The 25,830-nt window shown below is 41.7% G+C and overlaps 1 protein-coding gene across 1 annotated transcript; it reads left to right on the top strand.

The window, feature by feature from the left end:
* Nucleotides 1-7,393: 7,393 nt before the first annotated feature.
* LOC307076954 (NLR family CARD domain-containing protein 3-like) lies at nt 7,394-25,526 on the top strand (the record flags this gene model as incomplete). Its single annotated transcript, XM_079738187.1, has 8 exons — nt 7,394-7,461; nt 7,911-8,024; nt 8,237-8,298; nt 13,705-15,508; nt 16,295-16,468; nt 16,927-17,100; nt 17,277-17,442; nt 24,981-25,526. The coding sequence occupies 8 exons, from the start codon at nt 7,394-7,396 to the stop codon at nt 25,524-25,526; spliced, it is 3,108 nt and encodes a 1,035-aa protein (XP_079594313.1).
* Between the last annotated feature and the right edge of the window lie 304 nt (nt 25,527-25,830).

The following is a 25,830-nucleotide window of genomic DNA, read 5'->3' as shown; positions in this document are numbered from 1 at the left end:
AGTTTTTCCGCTTAATAATCCCTCTAAAAAGTTATTCTGTCTTAATTTGCCTCCCTTTATAAGCGATGACGCTTTAGAAAGGGAACTTTCCCGTCATGGGCGGCTTGTGTCGGCTACAAAGATGATGTCATCGGGTTGTAAATCGCCTAAACTAAATCACGCAGTATCATTCAGGAGACACGTAAATATGATTTTGAAGGCAGGAATTGATGAATTGAAATTGGCTATGAGGTTTGAAATTGATGGTTTTCATTACATGATTTACGCGACTACAGAAGCAATGAAATGCTTTTGATGTGGTCAGGCGGGTCACGCTGTGCGCAGCTGTCCGGATAAAGTAACTGCGCCGTTGCCGGGGCATCTACATCAGGACTGCACCACCGGCCGCAGTCCGGCCGGTGGTGCCGGCCGCGGTCCGGGACCGGTAGGGCCAGTGGAGCCGGTGGCGGTGGAAGGCTGCAACTCAACTGATTTTTTAATAATAGGCGGTGATTTTAACTACACCATTAGCGATTTGGACAGGAATCACATCTACAGTCAAGGAGAATTTTAAACCGTATTGTTGAGAGCTATGATCTGGAGGATGTTTGGCGTTCTAAACACAGTACTGAAAGAGAATATTCCTGGTCTCACTGCAGAGACAATTATTTATCACTAGCGAGGCTTGACCGATTTTATTGTTATGGACATACACATCACGTTTTTTAAATCATGTTTTATGTTATTAGTAGGTTTTTCAGATCACTTTATGGTAATTGGCACTGTTTTTATTAATGGGGTCAAACCTAAAAGTGCATAATGGCATTTTAATACAGATTCATTAAATGATGGGAATTTTAGGCAATGTTTCATATGGAGCACCTGGAAGTTGGAGAAGGCCAAATATACGTCTCTTCAACAATGGTGGGATATTGGCAAAATACAAATACAACAATTTTGTAATCAATACACTTTTAACGTCACTAGAGACACCCTCATATCAATCAAAGATCTAGAGGTAGATGTTGTGGAACCCCAGACTACGTATGGATCCACAGGAGATCGAGGCCAGATGCAGGCACTCAAAGCAAAAAAAACAACAAGTTGGCGGATCTGCTGGGGATCAAAGCACAGGGAGCTTTGATCCGGTCTGGGTTCAAGAACATTGCAGTGATGGATGCTCCCTCACGATTTTTTTTTAATTTAGAGAAAAAGAATGGACAGAGCTGTCTCATTGATTGTCTTAGATCTGTGGATGGATGCAAACTCACAGAATCATCTGATCATCAGGAGAAGAGCTGCAGGGTTCTTCTCTCAATTATACACCTGTGAATACAGCGACAACCCAGATGGTCTAACCCATTTTCTCAGTAACCTACCTCAAATATCTGATCAAAAAAGAGCTGAAATGGAACAACCTATTACAATTTAGGAGCTAACAGTTGCACTAGGAGGCATGAAAAATGGCAGAGCACCAGGGATCGATAGCATTCCAGTGGAGTTTTTCAAAGCCTTTTGGTCCTTTCTAGGGGAAGACTTTCTGGCTGTTTTAAATGACAGTATGGAGAAAGGCTGTCTTCCTCTTAGTTGCAGGAGAGCTGTCCTCACTCTTCTACCTGAAAAAGGTGACCTCTGTGAGGTTAAAAGCTGGAGGCCAGTAAGTCTACTGTGTACTGACTACAAGATTACCTTGAAAGCATTGGCAAATCATCTTGAGAGACGTGATGGATCAGGTTGTGCACATAGACCAGTCCTATTGTATCCCAGAGAGATCGATTAAAGATAACATTGCGTTAATTCAAGACTATTTGGACATTTCAAACTCATTGGATCTCCAGCTTGGTTTTATTTCTTTGAACCAAGAGAAGGAATATGACCGGGTGGAGCACCAATACCTCTGGAAAGTCTTAGAGGCTTTCGGTTTCACCCCTGGTTTCATTGCTATGATCAGGGTGCTCTATTGTGAAGTTGAAAGTGTATTGAAAGTCAATGTTGGGTTAAGCCCTCCTTTTAGCATTGACAGGGGTATTCGACAGGGTTGTAGTGTCTTGGGTATGCTTTACTCAATTGCAATTGAACCCTTACTGTGTAGGCTTAGGAAAGAGCTGAGAGGGGTCAGGGTAGCTGATGGTATTGCTCCATATTTCCTCTCTGCATATGCAGATGATGTTAGCTATTAGGGAGGATAGTGATGTTCAAACATTGACCCATATTGTGGAGCTTTATGGGAAAATATCATCCTCAAAAGTAAATTGGGCTGAGAGTACTGCTTTAACTGTAGGAAAATGGCAAAGAGAAAGACCAAAACTACCTGAAGGGCTTTTATCAGCCACAAATGGCATTAAGTACCTAGGAGTTCACTTGGGGATGAGTCAATGGTCATAAAGAACTGGGAGGGAGTGGTGGAAAGAATGCAAGGCACTTTTAAGAAATGGAGATGGCTCTTACCTCGTATGTCTTTTAGAGGGCGCACCATTATTGCAAACAATCTTGTGGCACCTGTATTATGGCATCGACTTAGTGTTTTAGACCCCCCAGCTGGTCTTTAAGCAAGGATTCAGGGCATTATTCTTGATTTATTTTGTGATAAGTTGCACTGGATACTACAAGATGTTTTATATTTATCTTAAGAAGAGGGAGGGCAGGGTTTAGTTCACCTTGAAAGTAGGAAGGGAGCTTTTAGACTGGGGTTTTTAAAAAGTCCTCTTTATGGACCACCAGACTTGCCTGGAGGCCAGTTGCAGAATTGATTTTAGGTCGAGTTGGGAATTTGAACTTTGGAAGGGAATTTTGTACTCTTGACTCATCTTTCTTTAATCTTAAATGTTTGCCACTTTTCTATGTGAGTGTTTTTAAAATGTGGAATATGATGGATATAACTGCTTTGGACTCTAATCCATTACTTCACTGGCTTCTAAGGGAGCCAATTCTAAAAGGAGCACGGCTGGAGATTCCCTGGCAACCTGGATCTCTAATCAGATGTGGTGTGGTGACGGTGAAAACATTTGTACCACTGACTGGTGGGAATATAGCTGACACAATGGCATTGGCTGCCAAACTAGGGAGCCACTCGATTCGCATTACGGAACAACTTCTTGCAAGCCTTAGGAATACTGTCTACTGTCAGAAGAGGAACATAAACTACTTAAAGACTGGTGTAATGGACTGTAGATACCAGATCAGAATGTCCATTTTCCGAGGTTGGCTTTTAAGGCCAAACAGATTCTGAGCCCACTTCTGGAGGTGGGGATTGTATTTTGATACGTTGGGAGTCACATGATTTCACTGCAGACAATAATACTGATAAACGATAAAAAAGATTTAATATCCTTGACGTTACTTTAGTTTCACTCTTTTAATGTCAAACATCATTACTGAGACATGGTGGTTTTATAGCTTTATATGGACCTCCTCAAACCCTTGCTGTGTCTTATCTTATCACTTGATACAGATATGGGTGTGTGTTCTGGTGAAGCCCAGCCCTGACCATCATAAAGGTTTTAGGGGTAGTTAGCTGTTGTTCAAAGCCTCCTTCCTCATTTGATTTGTCTTCACTGAGGTGCCCAGCAGCTCAATCTTTACTCAGAACCTTTGGAACCGTGTTCTATTTTCATACTACACGGTGCAGCACATGTTTTCACAACAGAGAAGCTAAGGTACAGTTTGCTAAATGTCATGTTTTTTTAAGATTATTGGTCATATATTCTCACTGTATTAAAATATAAATTCATCGGTTAACAGTTCAGGTTAATTGTTTCCAGGTTCCTGCTGTAAAATAGATATTGATCTCTGACAACCTGTCTGAATAAAGGAATATGGGTCAGAACATCAATAACTAGTTTCACTGTGTTGAGGGCGTTTTGATATGGAACCTCTGGTCCGGAACGGAACAGAACTCACATTGGGTTCCAATGGAAAATGGTTTGGATTCAAATGTTCCCTGTCTTGTGCTGAAAGGACGAGTCGATCATCTCTTGGACTGTATGAGTGTAGTGTGTTGGTAACATTAGTGACTTATTGTTACCAATACATTTTTGAAAGGACACCGCGTTATCAGCTGCTCGCAGGTGAGCAGTCTGTCGTGGTCAGACCGTTCCATCCGGCAGATAAAAGGGGGAAGTCTGAGTCTTTTTCAATGTTGTATTTACTTCAAAAATGGAAATAGGAATTATTAATATTTTTACTTTGTAAATGAATCATTTTTATTTAATAGCAATAATAGATAATGTGGGTATTCATACCGCCCACTAAACATTGGACATCGGATAGACGTGCAGATCATGTCTGTATTTGGTCCGTCGGTCCATGACCAGTTCTGGACATCTATTTGACATCCAAACTAGGTCCTTGCCGTGTTTTGTTATATTGTTGGTGTGATAATAAAGGCAGTCCCTAGTCGTGCTGTGTTTCAGGGCTCTGTACCCACAGCTGTCAGTTCACTGACAGCTCTCAGTTCACTTCGGGTCCATATAATTTCTCCGACGCTCGATTTAAATAAATCAGCGTTTCTCGTTTTCAAACGGCAACAACCATAAACATATAAATAAAATAAATAAATGATCAAAGTCGTATAAAAAATATGTCTAAAATTAGTCTTAATTTGATGTTGAAAAGACGTCCACAAACAACCAAATTTGTACCATGAATAGCCCTTACACGGACGTCCCATGGACGTCAACATTAGATGTTTGGTAGACGTCGAAAAAAAGATGTCGCCTGGCGTTACAAAACAACCCCTTCAGTGGACCGAAATTTGACATCCAATAATGACACAGAAAAGACGTCACTGCGACATCACATTGCGCAGTGGGCTTAATATGGATCCCCACTTTGTGTTTAATAATGGTATATCCCAGCTCTTATTTAATCTCCCCATGGAGAGTTAACAATGGGTGATTGTCTCTTTGGCTGGGTAGACCTCAGTTCTCTGAATTCTCCTTCTTTATAAGTGTATCTAGTCAAGTTATCATTGTTTTGCTGTTTGCGTTTCTTATCAATCCATGAGGCCCCCTGTACATATTAAGTAAAAGTAAAAGAGCTCTTGAAACCTTTGGGGGATTTATTTCACCTTCCTTCATACAGCAACACCAGAACTGTGGGGTAACACCCCCCCCACACACACACACACACCCAGAACCTCACAGCAGGAGTTCAAAAGGGAAAACATATTTTTTCCTAATAATGATATGGACAGGGTGCGATTTGTGAAAAAACCAGAGGGGATAATTTTGAGAAACATTTTAAAATGTTTCAAAATGAAGACGGACCTTGTGTATTTTGGTTGTTAATTATTACGATGTAATGGTGAAAATACTTTGGGTGGGGGGGATAATTTTTATCCCCACCGAGGATAAAAATAATTCAGCAGAGGGTAGGACGTGTAAACCAGAGGGGGGGGATAATCCCCACCATCCCCACCGGCAAATCGCACCCTGGATATGGATGACATCTAGACATAGATAATGATAGTGTGCATGAGATCTAGACATAGATAATGATAGAGTGGGTATGAGATCTAGGGCCCTATCTTGCATCCAGCGCAAATGACTTTCTACACCGATGCATGTATCTTTGCTAGTTTGCACCCTGCGCAAAGCCGATTTTCCCCCGCAGCAAACCTGCGCCACTAAACTTGCGGCCTAAGAGGCGTGTCGGCGAAAAGCAGAGGCGTGTTCCGGCGCAAATGATACATGGTGCTATCTTACAGATCAATAAAGCAGTTGCCCATCTGACCAACAAATACCTGGTCTAAGTGCACTAGCGGATAGCGCAGTTGGTGTTGCTATTTTGACGTACCATGGCAGGTCGGAACTGCACCATTTTTCCCATAGAGGCTGCATGAATGAACACTGTAGTAGGCTATGCCGTGCGTTAAAATAATAATAATGATAAACTCGAGCAAAGTTGGCTATATCCCAGCCTTCCATAACAAAATCTTGTTTCAGAGTATTTTGATCGTGAGAAAACATTGTTTTGCCGCGAGTGAGTAATATAAAGAATGAATGAATGCAGGCGCGCGTGTGTGCATCCATCTGTTTAAACACACGCAAACTAAACACCTAACGCATAATACAGTCCATGGCAATGTACATTAACGGGGGGACACATGCATATTAGGAAATCAATAAATAATGTATACAATACTGGTAAGAAACGATGTGTGTTAATGTATTGCCGCATATCATTAAATAGACCTGCAGTTGTGGCCACAGGACCGCATATCATATGTGTGTTAAGTTTTGTTAAGACGAATCAGTATTTCGGAAGTTGTAGAAGAAAACGCTATTCCATGTGAGAATCAGGGCACATCATTTGGCAATAAACTGAGCCATTTGAAGTTTTGAAATTCATGTGGTCATGCATCTGTCCCATCGGAGACTGTAAACGCGCTGTCAAAATATCAACTCGTCAGGTTCAAATGCGCTCATGGCTCTTAAAGGGGATGGGAGATGGCACTATCATTGGTTTATTGCACGTTACGCCCAAACCACACCTACGGGTAATTAGGCTACTTCAGGGCAACCCTTTTTAGATTTGCGTCGGGCAAGTCATTTATCCGCCGCTATAATAGCAACAGCGGCAGAGCCCCGCCCACAAAGCTACTTCCATTTTGCGCTACTCACTTGCATTTCAGACCGTTAAAATAGGGCCCATAGAGATAGATAGTGATAATTTGTGTGTGTATATCAGACAGGAGAAGGATAGGAAGTCTCTGAGAAGCTAAGGTACAGTTTGCTTAATGTCATGTTTCTTAAGATTATTAGTCATATATTCTCATTGCATTAATATATTTTAGATAACTCCTAACTCCTATTGTATGATACCTGACCATTTGTGTGTGTGTGTGTGTGTGTGTGTGTGTGTGTGTGTGTGTGTGTGTGTGTGTGTGTGTGTGTGTGTTTGTGTGTGTGTGTGTGTGTGTGGAGTACAGGTAAACCAGTAATCCTCTTTAGTTAGTTAATGATTGATTAATGACAGTTCTTACTTAGGTCCAGGTCTGTGTCCTGGTTTGATGTGAGTCTTTTTTTCTGACAGAGTTGATACGCTTCAAAAGATCTCCTTACTATGTTTGTTTGGTTTGTCAACACTACAGTAATTTCTGTCTGGTACCCAAATAAAATCCACAGAAACAATATGGAGTTGTGTTTGTGTCCAGGTCTCCAGTCTGCTATGAATGAGGAGAGAGAGGAGGGGGGTCCTACCTCTAAAACCAGTCTGTTTGGGGAACATGGCCGCCAGAGGAAAGCTAAGAGGTGAGAAGAGGATCTCACTATCTGTGACTGTTGTCCATCTCAGAGGTCAGCGGTGATATATCATGACTCCATCATTAGTCTGAGTAAAAGCTGTGTGTGTGTTGTGTTGAAGCCCAGAGCAACAGGAGAGAGCAGACTCCCCTGGACCCAGCTGTGTCTCCATGAAGAGTGACTGGTCTATGGATATACCCGCTACGTTTAAAGATGGAAATCAGTCAATTGAGAGAAGGTAACGATTTACCAGATATTATAAAGATACAGCTTCTATCAAACATCCATAACTCCTGATTCTTGTTTTCCTAGAGGAGACCAGCAGGAGAGAGCAGAATCCCCTGGACCCAGCTGTGTCTCCATGAAGAGTGACCAGTCTATGGATCCACCTGTCACAATTAAAGATGGAAATCAGTCTATTGAAAAGAGGTTAGGATTTAAACAGTGACCGGTCGGAGATGGTGTGAATGAGAGGAGGGATAAGGCTATTTTAGTGATGTGGTTGACATGGTGTGAATGAGAGGAGGGATAAGGCTGTTTTAGTGATGTGGTTGACATGGTGTGAATGAGAGGAGGGATAAGGCTGTTTTATTGATGTGGTTGACATGGTGTGAACTAGAGGAGGGATAAGGCTGTTTGAGTGATGTGGTTGACATGTTGTGATTCCGGTTCTTTTTTTTCTAAAAGAATCCAGCAGCATAGAGCAGACTCCCCTGGACCCAGCTGTGTCTCCATGAAGAGTGATCACTCTATGGATGATCCTTGGAACTTTAAAGATGGACATAAATCTATTGAGAAGAGGTGAGGATTCAAACAGTGACCCTTCGGGGATGGTGTGAATGAGAGGAAGGATAAGGCTGTTTTAGTGATGTGGTTGACATTGTGTGAATGAGAGGAGGGATAAGGCTTTTTTTTTGATGTGGTTGACATGGTGTGATCCCGGTTCTTATTTTTCTAGAATAGTCCAGCAGGAGAGAGCAGACTCCCCTGGACCCAACTCTGTCTCCATGAAGAGTGACTGCTCTATGGGTCATCCTCCTAAATTTAAAGATGGACGGCCCTCCAGAGAGGAGAGGTAGGAGTTTTAAACAGACGATGACATAACTGTTCATAACAGAACAGTTGGTTGATATCAGACTTTACTGATACGCTCTCACAATCAATCATTAACTAACTGAAGAGGATTACTGGTTTACCTGTACTCCTTACGCACGCACACACACACACACACACACACACACACACACACACACACACACACACACACACACACACACACACACACACACACTCAACTTTATAAATCCCACACAAGGGGAACCTCTTGTAAAGCTTCTGTTAATGAGGTACAACCAATGGTTTACTCACCCCACCCCACTGTTTCACTCATAAGCCAAAGTAACAAAAGTAGACATGATAACAATTTTGCCAAACCACTCCTTGCTGCTCTAATGCCAGTTCAATGTTCATAAAACATGTTAAAAAGAATATGTCAGGTCAAGAAAGACTTTTAAAATTCTTTATTTTGTATTGTATAAAAGCAAGTATTTATGTTGATAATTCAGAAAAGACTGTTTATTTTGTTTTTATTAAATGCATGTATTTTTGTTGTGAAGTCAGAAAAGACTTGATTTTATTTTTTATAAAAACATCAATTTTTTCAGGAAATTGTTTTTAAGTTCAACTTAAATTGTCAGGCGATACATTGCTGATGTTGCACTTCCAATAAAGTTAGCATTGGCAAAACCAGTTGTAATTTTTCGTTTTGAGGCAGCAGGGGATGTTGTCGCAGCTAAATGTAACTAATAAAGTAACTTCTAATCTAGCTTAGTTACTTTTAAAATCAAATAATAAGTAAAGTAACTAAGTTACTATTTTAAGGAGTAACTAGATATCAGTAATCAGATAACTTTTTCAAGGTAACTGTGGCAACACTGGTGTGTGTTCTCTCCCACAGACAACCCCACCAGAGGTCAAAGGTTACCAGTGCTCAGTCTGTACAGCAGCATCAAATAGAGCTGATCAAGGTGTGTACATTTCCAACAAGACATTTGATTTAGGCTCTACATGAACATTAAAAAGCATCTCTTGTGGTCCAAATAGTCTCCAGGCTTCCTTCTTTAGACCAGCGGGACGTGAATCCATGACAGATGCTTCTGAAGTCCTCAGTAAGTTCAGAGTAAAGTTCTCCTTGATGTTTCTTTTGTTCCAGAGGGCTGAGGAGAACGCACACGCTTTCCTAGACAAGGAGCTGAAGAAGCTCTGGAGGGATCTATTCTCAGATTACCCACAATGCTCAGAGAGTCAGAAGGAGGAGGAGGAGGTGGATGGTAAGAACAAGGAGCAGAGGAGGTGCGCCATAGCGGGAGTGGTGGACATCACAAAGCTCTGCCTGATGGAGATGAACCAGGAGGAACTGGCCGACATACTGTGGAGAAGTAAGAGACTCTTATTTTGAAGACAGAGGAAACCATTATGTTGAAGGGCAGAAGATACTCTTATCTTGAAAACTGAGAGGAACTACTAATTATGAAGAGCAGTATGAGAATATTTGTTCCGTTCAGAGTAATAATGTGACACTTCAATAGTTTTGATCCAGACATGTAGGGTTAATGGGGGTATGAGGTTAAATGGTTTGATTCAGGTTTGGAGGGTTAATGGGGGTATGAGGTTAAAAAGTTTGATCCAGATATGTAGGATTAATGGGGGTATGAGGTTAAATGGTTTGACCAAGGTATAGAGGGTTATTTTGGGGTATCAGGTCAAATGGTTTGATCCAGGTATGGAGGATTATTGTGGGGGTATTGGGTTAAATGGTTTGATCCAGATGTGTAGCGTTATTGTGGGTCAGGTTAAATAATGTTAATGGAGTGTCCATTCGTACCCCTGGTACGAATAGCCTTGGCCACACAGTTGGGCTAAAAACACCCTTTACGAATGCACGCGCATGGGCATCACGCATGCGCTTGCATTCCCGGGCATTCGTGTACTTTATATGAATTGATGTATTTTATATATTCTATATTGCCTATTTATTTTGTTAAATGTCATGACATCGAATGAGATACATTGTGGACAAAGTTCTTAGTTGTAGCGTCATATAGTTGTATATGAGTGAAACTGCGGCGAAGAGTGTGGCCACCGTGGTCGAAGCGATGCTACAAGTAAAATAGCTTGCAGCGACGCTGCAAGCTAACTCTGTAATAAAGAGGTTGCCGGATCTATTCCCTCTATTGTCAGATTTACGCTTTTGCCAGATTGGCACGCTTTTATGATCACAACACTTTTTAGTCAGCAAGCCAGACCTCCTGTGTCATAAAGTTTCAAATTCAGTGCCTTTTTAGTCAGCCAGCCAATTCCCTGTACTATGAACCTCGATCAGTGGGTTAGCGAGGTATGTTGCGCTCAAAGCCTGGGTTAGCTGTGACACGAAAGTCAATCTCTTTTAATAATAATAATGGGTTGAATTTATATAGCGCTTTTCTAGACACTCAAAGACGCTTTACAGTGAAGGGGGACCTCACTCACCACCACCAGTGTATAGCACCCACTTGGGTGATGCACGGCAGCCAATCTGCGCCAGAAAGCTCACCACACACCAGCTTGAGGTGGAGAGTGAGGGAATTAATGAGTCAGCCTATTATACAGGAGGATGATTAGGGGGCCAGATTGAATGAGCCTGGTTGGGCCAGGACACCGGGGAAACCCCTACTCTTTGCGATAAGTGCCCTGGGATCTTTTATGACCTCAGTGAGTCAGAACCTTGGTTTGACGTCTCCTCCGAAGGACGCCGCCTTCCACAGCACAGTGGCCCCGTCCCTGCACTGGGGCATCGGGATTGATGTTAAGGCCAGAGGGAAGAGTGCCACCTATTGGCCACCACCCGACACCACTTAGAGCACCTGGTATTCCCAGGCGGTCTCCCATCCAAGTACTAACCAGCCCCGACCATGCTTAGCTTCCGAGGTCAGACGAGATTGGGCACGTCCATGGTGACGTCGCTGTATCACCATGGTGACTTATACTGTCAACCAAACCTGGTCGGGAGCAGGTTTTCAGCTAAGTCTATCGGGTTAGATCGGTGTGCGCAGCTTCCTAGCCCCTGCTTTGACAATGGCTAGGCAATGGCTGCTTTGACAATCACCATTACTGGGTGTTCCCGTGGACCTCGGAGCCCGTATCGTAGAGGCTCTTTTGGGACCGATCCCTTGGTATTGCCTGAGAATATTCTCTATGAGAGATACAGGTTCTCATCAGAGGGTATTCGCTATTTGATTGTCTTTGTTGGATCTTATGTAGGCAATGTTTACTGTTGCGCAGTGTGTCTCTGTGAGAGAATGGTAGAGTGGAGGTACTGCATCAGTCTTGAATTTCTGTGTGCAGGGTTTGTCTCCCAAGTGATGCGCATTTATGTGAAGCTTAATAGTCCCAATTCTTATGTCATATGGAAAACGTATTCACTAAAGGTTATGGAATTATATTTTTGTGCTTATTTCGAACTTGAACCCATGTTGTCAAGGCCGTGCTGGCACCACATCTATGGGGGTAAAAGGCATGATAATGAACCAGCGAGATTTGAACCCCTGTCGCTGGCATTCGGTTCTTATAGTAATCCACTATGCCAACGCCGCTACCTCTCAGCTGTTGAAAACATATGCGATACATTTCCTACATAGGATGTATTTAAAGTGAATTCCCTAAATTATAGAATAATGCAGGTTGGACGTTGCTTATGCGTTTTGAAATAATCATCACTCTATTGGGATTAATGTCAAACAATTCTGCATTTGGCATAGCTATGTTTTTATAGACAATATGCAGAATCTTTTCACTTATACAAATTTACACATCAGCAGTTTTTTGCCAGGACGCCTCCCTAGCCTTATTATGTGCTGGGTATGTTCAGCGAGGTTCGTAGTATACCCCACAGATCTCCAGTATCATAAAGTTTCAAATTCAGTGCCTCCCTGATATTCTGATACTCACACAAAACATCTGAATCAAGCAATAAATCAAAGATTAAAGTAAGCTGTTTTACTTGTGTGTTCTATTGAGGAGGCTAACAATGCAAAATAGTGTAGCTATTCCCAATGCTATCCTAGGCAATCATGGGTGTTTGTTTACAACTGTATTTGAGGAGTCTGATCACCAAACTTAAAAACGTTTGGAGAAGATCCTGTCAGGGTTACCTTGTCTGCAGAAGTTCTTTATATTTTTTATTTTTTCTGTGCGCATATACTGATAATTGTACCAGGGGTGCAAATAGCATGTACTGATAATTGCACCAGGGTTGCAAATAGCCTCAACTGAATGTTAAACAATATACTTGCCATGTCCTCTCCTTCGTGCAAGTCTTTTCGATGTACTGTATATGAGACACACAAATCATGAATGAGGTTTATTTGGAACAACCACGAAAATCAACGTGCAGGGTAACACACCTACTGGCGGGAGATGGGCCAAAAATAACAAAAGGCAGGACATCGGCTGGGCTAACCTCGCAATGGGACGTTGGACCATAGCATTACTCCCTAAACTATGAAAAACAAACAGCGCTAACACCACCAAATAAAAACAGATAACAGAATTACCAGATCCCCCCTAGAAGTAACAACATTATTTTGATTTGCATGGATTCGGCTTCTGTGGAATGAGCGGATCATCTCTCTCCAACTGGAGCATCAGGCGCAGAATTTTGTATAAAAAGTATAATCAAAAACACAAATTCTCTATTCCACATGTATGAGTTAACATAAAGATGTGACACACATGAGCATAATGACAATCACTTATACTTAGAAAATCGTCATGTATTCAAACAATTGACAAAAATACCACTGCATGTGATTGTAGAATCCATTCATAAAGGCAGTGTTTGACTCTAACCGTAGTACTAACTAGTTAACTTTAACCTATAGGTCAGTATAAGTAAAGTGGGAGAAAGACTGCAGGGGCCTTGCATCTTCTTTGTGGCCCTCATGAAGCCCTCCCTGTCTTTGGGATGAGGGGAGCCGGGTAAAGAATGGTCTATAGTTTTAGGGATCCACTTGAAGACTGCTAAGTAAACCAGGTTCATCTCAGAGGGCTGTCCGGAGGTGGAAGGAGGGTCACATGGATGTCCCTCGGAATGTGGTCCTTCATTGACTGTGTTTTTTTCCATACTTATTACAGTCATGTAGGTAGGATAATGCTTTTACCTTAGAGATGCAGGACTATCTTGTGATATCAGTATAGCAAGCCACTTTCCACTATCATTATTAATATCATTAGACCTATCATATTGCTATGGAAATATCTAAATAATCATAAACATTTGACATTAAACATTTTGAATCTAGAACATGCAGTCCTTGTCATGACCAGCTTCTCCGACCAAAAGTAATGAAGCCACTAAATATCATGAAGTTGATCATTGAACAGAAAATATTGACATTGATGATTTCACCATCCACTAACTGATGCCTCCTGTTTTCTTGTTTAGGATCTGCTGCTGTCGAGTGTCAACATAAAATCAAGTCTAATTTGAGGAAGAAGTTCAAGTGTGTGTTTGAGGGAATCGCTCAAGCAGGACAGCCAACTGGTCTGAATGACTTCTACACAGAGCTCTTCATCACACAGAGAGGCAGTGGAGAGGTCAACAAGGAACATGAGGTCAGACTGATTGCTTCCAGGAGACCAGCCAAGGATGAAAAACCAATCAAATGTGAAGACATCTTTAAACCATTACCTGGACAAGACAAACCAATCAGAACAATAATGACAACTGGAGTTGCCGGCATTGGTAAAACCATCTTAACACACAAGTTCACTCTGGACTGGGCTGAAGGCAAAGCCAACCAGGACATACACTTCACTTTTCTCCTTACTTTCAGAGAGCTGAATTTACTGAAAGGGAAAGAGTTTAGCTTGGTGAAACTTCTTCATCACTTCTTTTTTGAGACCAAAGAAGCAGGAATCTGCAGGTTAGACCGGTTAAAAGTTGTCTTCATCTTGGATGGTCTGGATGAGTGTCGACTTCCTCTGGACTTCCAGAACAACCAGATCTGGACTGATGTCACAAAGCCGACTTCAGTGGACATGCTGCTGACAAACCTCATCAGGGGCAACCTGCTTCCCTCCGCTCGCATCTGGATAACCACACGTCCTGCAGCAGCCAATCAGATCCCTGCTGAGTCTGTTGATATGGTGACGGAGGTGAGAGGGTTCACCGACCCACAGAAGGAGGAGTACTTCCGGAAGAGATTCAGAGAGGAGAAGCTGGCCAGCACAATCATCTCCCACGTCAAGAAATCACGAAGCCTCCACATCATGTGTCACATCCCAGTCTTCTGTTGGATCACTGCTACAGTTCTGGAGGACATCTTCAAAAAATCCCAGATAGAAGAGAGGCCCAATACTGTGACTCAGATGTACAGCCACTTTCTGAGGGTTCAGTCCGTACATGGGGACAGGAAGTACCATGGGAGAGCTGAAACAGATCCAAACTGGAGTCCAGAGAGCAGGGAGATCATTGTTTCTTTGGGAAAACTGGCTTTTAATCAGCTGGAGAAAGGCAACCTGATCTTCTACGAGGAAGACCTGGCAGAGTGTGGCTTCGATATCAGAGCAGCCTCAGTATACTCAGGAGTGTTCACCCAGATATTTAAAGAGGAGCATGTGCTGTACCAGGAAAAGGTGTTCTGCTTTGTCCATCTGAGCATTCAGGAGTTTCTGGCTGCCCTTTATGTCTTTCTGTCCTTTATCAACACTGGTGTCAATCTGCTCTCAGGACAACAACAATCCCTGAGGTCTATTCTTGTTCAAAACAAACAAACAGAAAAAAGAAAGCTCAAACTCTACCTGAGTGCTGTCGACAAGTCCTTACAGAGTGAGAACGGACATCTTGATTTGTTCCTCCGCTTCCTCCTGGGCCTCTCTCTGGAGACCAATCAGAATCTCCTACGAGGACTGCTTGGACAGACAGGAAAAAGCTCACGGACAAATGAGGAAACAGTGTCTTACATCAAGGAGAAGATAGCTGGAGATCTTTCCCCAGAGAAAAGCATCAATCTGTTCCACTGTCTGAATGAGCTGAACGACCATTCTCTAGTGGAGGAGATCCAACAGTACCTGACATCAGGAAATCTCTCCAGAAAATCTCTTTCCCCTGCTCAGTGGTCAGCTCTGGTTTTCATCTTACTGTCATCAGAAGAGGAGCTGGACGTATTTGATCTGAAAAAATACTCTGCTTCAGAGGAGGGTCTTCTCAGGCTGCTGCCAGTGGTCAAAGCCTCCAAAACATCTCTGTAGGTTCAAATTCAATTCAAAGAAATGTATTCCTCCGTTAGGAACTTCACATGTGGAGGAGCAGCAGGGTGTGTCCGTACCCAACAATACATACAATAAACAAACACACGCGCACACCATCAGCCCACACTAGACATATGGCAGATAAAAAATCTTTGCTAAGCCTAGTGAATAAATAGTAGTGCCTCCGTAGTGGAGGAGAAAAAAATTAATAATTTAAAAAGATGGGTATTAAAAATGAGAGAAGACAGTTCAAAGAGGGGTTCAACCATTCAAAAGTCTTCACTAATAACATGATTAGGTTCTATATATGTGTACATGTAGGTATCTTTCTCTTCACTAATAGGTTCACTAATAACATGTATTACAATACACACAACACAACATACATAAAACTGGAATATGTATAATACTATGCAAAAGATCTCTGGAGGTTCATAACATTATGTTTTCCTATTCAACTCACAACAGAACATACTAGTAGAATATAAAAGTTATAATAATATACAAAACATCTGGTAGGTGTACTATTACCATTTAATGAATTGCAGTACAGTACACATAATAGCATAGTTAGAATGCTAGAATATAGAAGTAGTATTCATTTAAAAAACATTTCAAACACAACTTAACAACTATTTAACATTTTACAACCAAACATGATAAACATCTAATGATTTAGTAAATATTACCTAAACTAATAACCTTCTTTCATTATGTAATAAGTTGAAGATTTATGTTAATTTATCACAGTTCCTAACATGTTCTGTTTATTTGGTGTAAAGGCTGAATGGCTGTCACCTGTCAAATAGATGCTGTGAAGCTCTGGCCTCAGTTTTCAGCTCCAACTCCTCTAGTCTGAGAGAGCTGGACCTGAGTACCAATGATCTGCAGGATTCAGGAGTGAAGCTGCTCTCTGCTGGACTGGGGAGTCCACACTGTACACTGGAAACTCTCAGGTCAGTTTACACACCACAAGGTTCAATATCAGAAGACATTTAACAGATTTACATCCAGAAATATAGTAGGCATGAGTATATTATTTTCATAAGAATAACTCTTATATTTATGTTAACATGAGGTATACACTATATTATTAGTTTGTTTATGATGGTATAAGTTGTACGTTGTTTAACATTAATATTCTGAATATCATGTAGTCAGACAGCAAGATGGGGTTTAGTGTTGTTTAGTAAAGTTTAATAACTGCCTATGCATAAAACTATATTTTTAAGTGAATTTTAATGATATCTTTTGTTTAATAATTTAACATCTGTGTGACATCAATCTCCCAATATTTAAAGATCCAGGTTATTGATATTACTAAAATTCGTTCATGTTTGTAATAAGATGGATGCAATTCTAATTACATATTTAATCACAGTACCTAACATGTTCATGTTAATTGTGTGTAAAGGCTGAATGGCTGTCATCTGTCAGAGAGATGCTGTGAAGCTCTGGCCTCAGTTCTCAGCTCCAACTCCTCTAGTCTCAGAGAGCTGGACCTGGGTACCAATGACCTGCAGGATTCAGGAATAAAGCTGCTCTCTGCTGGACTGGGGAGTCCACACTGTACACTGGAAACTCTCAGGTCAGTTTTACCCAATGGTCAAACAGTTGCACCACAAGGTTCAATTCAACAATATAGATTTAAATCCAGAAAAGTAATAATTCACACCTGTGTGTGTGTGTGTGTGTGTGTGTGTGTGTGTGTGTGTGTGTGTGTGTGTGTGTGTGTGTGTGTGTGTGTGTGTGTGTTCGGTGCAGGTTGTCTTACTGCCTGGTCACAAAGAAAGGCTGTGCTTCTCTGGCCTCAGCTCTGAGCTCCAACCCCTCCCATCTGAGAGAGCTGGACCTGAGCTACAATCACCCAGGAGACTCAGGAGTTACGCTATTCTCTGCTGGACTGGAGGATCCACGCTGGAGACTGGACACTCTCAGGTATGGAGAGGACAGCTCACCACTCAGGGACAAAGTGTCCTTCAAGGTTTCAAGCCGCTGCTAGATGAAGTGGTTTGAAAAGGCAGTTGTACCTCATGTTGTGTAGAAAGTTATGAGACAGCAGATGATGAAGGTGAATGTTTCAACATGCTGCTCTCACTTTGTTTCCCCCTCAGTTTGGAGCACGGTGGAGTGTGGAGGCTGAAACCAGCTCCAAAGAAGTGTAAGTGTCTGTTTAGTTTGATTCATCACGACACACAAATATGTATCTATACGTATACATGTATGTATATACGTATACATGTATGCATATACATATACGTGTATGTATCTATGCATACATGTATGTATCTATGTATAATGTATTTACGTATACATGTACGTATGAATGGACTCAAAGTTGAATGGACTCCATTTAAAAGACAATACAAATACATGACAATACAAATACGAGGTCAACACAGATTAAAATACATACAAGCATCGATTCCAATGTTTCCACAACCCAGAGGAGTACCTTGTATCACTCTGTTTAGTGTCAGTGAGTGCAATTATTAGTTTGTTTTTTTACTCTATAAGTCGACACATAAATTTGTACATAAAATTCCTCAACACAGCATGAAAGGTGGGAACATTACTAGTCACAAACAAAGAGCTAGCACTTGTCCATCTTGGAAGCTTAAGGATAATCCTAAAGGCATCATTATACGCTACCTTTAGCTTCTTCAGTTTTGCTGTTCTATATTTACACCAGAGGTGAGCTGTGTAAAATGGAGTACAGTAGGCTCTGAAGACTTTAACATCTTCCGTGCACATATGGAATTTTCGTGCCAACATATTGGCCTGTGCATAAAGCTTAAAGCACTAGCGCTGGACATCATCACCATCACACAGATCATCAGTGATGATGTGACCTAAATACCTTACCTTCTTAACCACCTCTAGAGTACGATCAGAAAGTAAGAATGAAGGGAACTTTTGATTCTGATCCTCCTTAGTTTTAGCAATCATAATAACGCTCTTCTTAGGATTGAACTTAATGTCATATTGAACTCCGTAGCTAGAGCAAACTTTAAGCAGTTGCTGTAGCCCAGCACTATATGGAGACATGATGACCAAATCATCAGCGTACATTAAGTGGTTGATAAGACTCTCTCCCACCATACACCTTACACTCTTTAAGCTTCTTAAGATCATCCATTCAGACATTGAAGAAGACAGGTGACAAGATGCCACCCTGTCTCATCCCATTAGTGACTTGAAAAGGTGCAGATAAACTACTGCCCCATCTAATTTGCATGGTTGGTTGTGTGTACCAGAGCTGCAAAATCCTTATCAGGTAAGGTGGAACCCCTCGCTCTTGGAGTTTGACAAACTATTTACCATGGTTAATCCTATCAAATGCTTTTGATGCATCTAAGAAGCACATAAACATAGTAGAGTTCTGTCGTCTGTATTTACTTATGACTTCTTTAAGTGCATATATACAACGATCTGTTCCAAGTTTACTTTTAAAACCAAACTGGTCGTCAGTGGTTTCCACATACTCACTAAGCCTTTCTAAAATAATTATTTCTAAAACTTTAGACAGTATGCTAGCCAGAGCATTTGGCCTGTAGTTTTCAATGCTGGAGATTTTCCCAGTTTTGACTTTGATCACTGGCAATAACAATACAGAAAACATAGCATCAGGAAGTATGCCATGCATTAACAAACCAGTAAAACACATAGCAAGCAACACAGGTATTCTACCACAAGCATGTTTTAGATGTTCTGCTGTTATCTGGTCAAGACTACATGCTTTGTTCATAGTCAGTTTCTCAATGGCATGGCACACCTCATCAGGTCTAATAATCACCCTATCATTAATAAGAACTTTTCAGGCATTAAGTTCTTCATTCACTATAATGTTTTCTCCAAAGTTCTGCAATATTTTCAGATCCAGTGATCCCAGCAATACTAGACGGCAAGGGCACCTTACTGTTATTAATAGCCTTAACTTCTTTCCAGAAATCATTGGCATTATTCTGCTGAAGCTTTTTGGCCATGGAGTTAGCCCTCATAGCCTGCTCATTTCTTTTAATAAAGCGTACAGAATACTTGAATCTTGCCTTTGCCTGTTTCTTACGCTCACATTCAGGCCCATGTCTAGCTTTCCCTGATAACAACCAGGTTTTAAAAGCTGACCGTACATTTCACCCACCTCTCTGCATACGGCGGTTATTTTGAATGAGCTGAACCGGGTCTGTACAGAGTCGATCTTTTCACAAGTGACGTCACGGCCTAGTTTCTCTTTCAAGTAACTAGCCAGTGAGTCCTGCTCCAAGTCAGGCGACAAGCGTGCAGCAAAAACACTCACTGACTTTGTTGTTATGGCTTGTATGCTTCCCCCAGCACCCGTTCCAACAATCCCGCTTGTCTTCTTGTCTCTAGATGGGTTCAGGTGGGGTTTGGACGGCATTGGAGACTTCCCAGTGGCATGTTTTAACCGGCGACCCTCCTCCACAACACGGGTCCACTTGGGTGACACGCCACGCAATTCGCATTCGTGGCTCCCATTGCTGCGTTGGTAGTCCTGTCAGGGCCCGGGGTTGCACTGTCTGAGCCCCGGCTGGAGGTCTCCCCGCTTCCGCCAGCCTGGTTCACCTGACGAGCCCGGGGAGTAGGCACAGCCACTCCGCTCGTACCAGGCTTCTCGATCATGCACAGGCGTTGTCTAATATCCACTGTTACCGCACGGAGATCCTCGCAGGCACTTGTCTAAGTAAACATAGCCTGCTTCATAACTGCGACTTCCGCACTAAGATGTTCAATCCTGCCAAGCAGGCAAGAAACATCCAGGCTATTGAAAGTCACTGGCGGGAGTTCGTCGAGGTAATGAGACACAAAACGAGGGACATTTTCACTAACCTCGTTAAGCAGTTTCAAACGGCTTTTGACATTGTTTGCGTCTTTTTGCTCCCCTTTGTGTGACACATTGCGCTGAGTGTTTGGGCAGAGTTCAAACAGCACTCTCTTGGAGTTCTCAATCCACTCGGAGCCGAAGTGGTTCACAACCATTAAAACAATGTCATCTTGACATAGAGTTTTCATTTTGACAACAAGAAAGTTTAAGAGTTCTTCTTCCACAATAACTTTCCCATCATCGGTTGTGTATATATCAGGTTTTGTTCGAATTCTCACACCACCAGCAGCACCTCTACCTCCTTCCGCCGCCATCTTGTTCCCCAAGAAGCCAGTAGTCACTAGATCGTAGATATGTATACATGTATAAATGTATGTATATATGTGTATATATAGTATATATATATGTATGTATGCATATACTATGTGTATACATGTATATATATGTATACATGTATGTATAGGTAAGCATGTATGTATATATGTATACATGTATATATGTATACATGTATGTATGTATGTATGTATATATATATGTCTGCATGTATGTATATATGTATCTATGTATACATGTATATATATATATCTCTACATGTATATATGTGTACGTGTAGGTATATATATATATTTATAGCATGGTCTGGGGGAATACTCAATTCTGGCTGCAGGGTGTGCATTAACCCCTGATATACGGACACCTGCTACGGACACAAGTAGTTCCAGTCAAATTGTCTGTTCAGCCTTCAAAAAGACAGCTGGTAAATTATGAACAATGCATTAAACTGTAATCAGAAAACGTGGTAATATGCTATAGACCCTATACTATCTGTGGTATAAAGGCTGGGACGAATTTCAAATTATAAATATGTAAACATTATGTTGAAAGTATAGACCGTCGCGATTCCCATTAAAACGAATGGTGCGGTGATTCATTCTTAAAATGAGAGCTGGTAAATTGTGAAAAAGGAATTAAACTATAATCAGACATCGCGGTTATATGCTATAGACCCTAGAGTATCTGTGGTATTAAAGCTGGGACGATTTACGAATTATGAATATGTACAATGCATAATGTTAGCTCTCTGGCTCATAGCTAAGCGGACTAGAATACCTCCCGTTGCGATGTCGTATCTAAGGTCCGTCGTATTTACTGGAGGAGTGAACAACGTTTCTGTTGCATAAGAACCTTATGGGAGGGTAATGATTGTTCCAGGTATTAGTCAAACCCTCAGGTGTTACCAGGGAAACAAAGTTATGGCTTGTGAATAACTTTATATTTGGATTGTAAAACGCATGAAAATATTAATAAATGGTCTTAATTTATTTTCTTCGGCAAGTGACCATGGTATAGGCGGGATTATGCACTTCGAGGTGTCCATTATCAGGAATTAATGGACTCTGCGGAGGCAACCGTCCGACGCACAGCGGAGGCAACCGTCCGACGCACAGCGGAGAACGGTTCTAAGGCTTCCGCCCTTACGTATATATATGTCTACATGTATATATGTCTACATATACGTATATCACCGAGCCGCCGGGGGCCTCTTGGTCGTGACCTCAGACCACCTCGGTAAAGGCAGTCTGATGTCATGAACAGTTCGCCGCCTGCGTTCAGTGGAGTGGAATTGTTCACATAAGGTCCTATTTAAACGGTCTGAAACACAAGTGAGAAGCGCCAAACGCAAGTAGCTTTGTGGGCGGTTCTATGACGATGTTGCTATTTTACCGGCGGATAAATGACTCTTGCGCCCGGCGCAAATCTAAAAAGGGTTGGTCTGAAGTAGCCAAATTACCCGTAGGTGTGGTTTGGGCGTAACGTGCAATAAACCAACGAGAGTGCCAGCTCCCATCCCCTTTAAGAGCCATGAGCACATTTGAATCTGACGAGTTGATATTTTGACAGCGCGTTTGCAGTCCCTGATGAGACAGATGCATGACCACATGAATTTCAAACTTCAAATGGCTCAGTTCATGGCCAAATAATATGGGCTGATTCACACATGGAATAGCGTTTTCTTCCACAACTTCAGAAATACTGAGTCCTCAAATAAATTTCGGCAAAGAAAACTTAACACACATATGATATGCGGTAACTGTGGTTCTATTTAATGATATACGCAATACATTAACAAACATAATTTCTTACCAGTTTTGTATGCATTATCGTTATCCACTTTTGTTCCTAATATGCATGTCTCACCCCGTTAATATACATTGGCACAGACTGAATTATGCGTTACGTGTTTAGTTTGCTTGTGTTTAAACAGATGGACGCACACATAATTATTTTACAAATGCACACATGCGCGCTCGCATTCATTCATTCTTTTTAACACTCACTCGCGGTAAAACAGTGTTTTCTCACAATTAAATACTCATCGATCCTAAAAGTTATGGGCTTGTACACGATGTTTGTGTCAAGAAAATATGTGTTTGCTGTACGGTGTTTGCAGATGCATTGATTTAAAAGTAGAACTTATTACCACTGTATCAGCTGTTCTTTCCCAAATAATTTACCAAGAATGTGTGGCTAGGTAGATGAGAGAAGAAAAGTGTATGCGCGAGGTGTACAAGCAACATTATGCATGCGCCCTTAAAATAGCATCTGAACAACGCGCCACTGACCTTAAACCAGGTATTTCCTGGTTTTTGGCGGAATTGTTTTCTGAAACTGCAAAATAGCACCAGGGAACGTTTGTGCCAGAACATGCCTCCTCCTTTCGCCAAACCGCCCCTTGGGGCATAAGATCATTCCCTCATTTACCGACGTGTGGCGGTGGAGGGAAGAGACCGCTCTGCGCCAGTTACAAACTAGCAACGACACATGCGTCAGTGTAGAAAGTCAAATGCGCTGGGTGCAAGATAGGGTTGGGATGGAGGATGGTAAAAATATAGGATTTTAATGGATTTTAAATGTCAGAAATGCATACATTACTATTTTACGATTTAAAGACAAATACCACCTTTAAAAAAATATACAAATAAAGTGGTTTTGGGTTCAGTGGCTCTTTAAAAGGACAATTGTGTGATCGATTGAAAGCACTAATGTATATACAGTATATATACATATAGTGTGTATAAACACACCTCCAGGACGACCAGTGCCTTGCTAAAGAAGCTGAGGGTAAAGGTGATGGACTGGCTGAGCATGCTTCCAGACTTAAACCCTATTGAGCATCCCAAAACGGAAGGTGGAGGAGCACAAGGTCTCTAACATCCATCAGCTCCGTGATGTCCTCAAGGACGAGTGGATGAGGATTCCAGTGGCAACCTGTGAAGCTCTGGTAAACTCCATGCCAAAGAGGGTTAAGGCAGTGAAGGAAAATAATGGTGGCCACACAAAATATTAATACTTTGGGCCCAATTTGGACATTTTCACTTTGGGGTGTATTCACTTTGCCACACAAAATATTAATACTTTGGGCCCAATTTGGACATTTTCACTTTGGGGTGTATTCACTTTTGGTGCCAACGGTTTAGACATTAACGGCTGTGTGTTCAGTTATTTTGAGGGGACCGTACATTTACACTGTTATACAAGCTGTACACTGACTACTTTACATTGTATCAAAGTGTAATTTCTTCAGTGTTGTCCAATGAATAGATTTAATAAAATGTTTACAAAAAAGTGAGGGGTGTACTCACTTTTGTGAGATACTGTATATATGTAAACATGTATGTATATGTTTACATGCATATACAAATATACATATATGTATTCACATATACACACACACACACATATATATAAATATATATATATGTGTGTGTGTATATATGTAAATATGTGTATGTGTGTGTGTGTGTGTATATACATATATATGTATATGCAGCAACCAAAATTTAATTTCCAGCCTGTATGTGTACTTATGTTTATGTATGTGTAGGTATGTACGTGTATGTAAGAGTACATGTCTATGTATAGATGGTTTGTATGTATGAGTGCATGTCTATGTATGTATAGTATGTATGAACCAGTTCTATGGTTCAATAGTTAATCTCCAGCCAGTATGTGTACTTATGCATATGTATCCGTAGGTATGTACATGTATGTAAGAGTACATGTATATATAGTGTATAAATGTCTATTTACAGTACATAGACATGTATATATACATGTATATGTATATATAGTATGTATGGTTTACACAGGTGTCCATTTGAGGGCTGAGTGCGATGTGTGTGTATTGGGAAATCCAAAAGTTTAATATCTTGGAAGGTATTTCAAATAGTAAGCTCATCATGCCGAACATTTTGATGTATAATATGTTTATGTAGTATAACTATTGAGGTAAACACACTATACATTTGTCTTGGTTTCAATGTTTTGATTTGGACAACCACTCACACACACATGGTATTTCTAATAAACTTTAACTTTAATTATCGAAAACACAATGTGCTTAGAAAATCTACAGCACATCTACTTCCAATATAGTACCTATTACATGATTTTCTTTTTGTCTTGCTATGTTAATGTTTGAAGAGTCAGGAGCGACCAAAAACAGCCTAAAAGAGAATATAAAGAAGAATGCAAGAGAACAGTACTAGTGATGATGAGGATGATGATAAGGATGAAGAATGGTTCGGCAGCTAATCATGTCTTGTTCTCCCTCAGATGCCTGTGAACTCACACTGGACCCAAACACAGCCTTCAGAGGACTCTCTCTGTCTGAGGACAACAGAAAGGTGACGGAGGTTGGAGAGGACCAGTCGTATCCGGATCACCCAGAGAGATTTGACTCCTGGCCCCAGGTGTTGTGTAGAGAGGCTCTGACTTGCCGCTGTTACTGGGAGGTAGAGTGGGAAGGACGTGTTTATATAGGAGTGACATACAGAGGAATCACAAGGAGAGGAGGGGGTGGCGCCAGCTGGCTTGGAGGGAACAACAAGTCCTGGAGTCTTTATTGTTGTGGTGGTGGTTACTCTACCCGGTACAAAGGTATTAGAACAGACATACGTTTCCCCCCCGCTGGCTCTACCAGAGTAGGAGTGTATCTGGACCGGCCTGCTGGCACTCTGTCCTTCTACAGAGTGTCCCCAGGTGTAGGAGGGTCCTCAGACACACTGACACACCTCCACACCTTCCAGACCACCTTCACCCAGGAGGACCTCCTCCCTGGGTTTCTGTTAGGGGGTGATGGTGCCTCACTGTCTCTGTGTCGGTTGTAGAAAGAAAGCACAGACACAGACGGCCGGACACACACTCTCCGTCTATCTCTCTGTCCCCATCTCTCTCTCCCTTTCTCTCTCTCTCTCTCTCTCTCTCTCTCTCCCCGTCTCTCTCTACCCATTTCTCTCTTTCACTCCTCGTCTCTCTCTCCCCGTCTCTCTCTCTCCCTCTGTCTCTCTCTCTCCCGTCTCTCTCACACTCCCCGTCTCTGTCTCTCTCTCCTCCCCTTTTTCTCTCTCACTCTCCCTCCGTCTCTCTCTCCCCGTCTCCCACTCCCCCTCTGTCTCTCTCATTCTTCCTCCC

This window comes from Pollachius pollachius, assembly GCF_949987615.1.
Source record: "Pollachius pollachius genome assembly, chromosome: 6".
NCBI classification, from domain to species: domain Eukaryota; kingdom Metazoa; phylum Chordata; class Actinopteri; order Gadiformes; family Gadidae; genus Pollachius; species Pollachius pollachius.
Note: the sequence above shows the minus strand (reverse complement) of the source record. Positions and strands in the feature narration are given on the sequence as shown.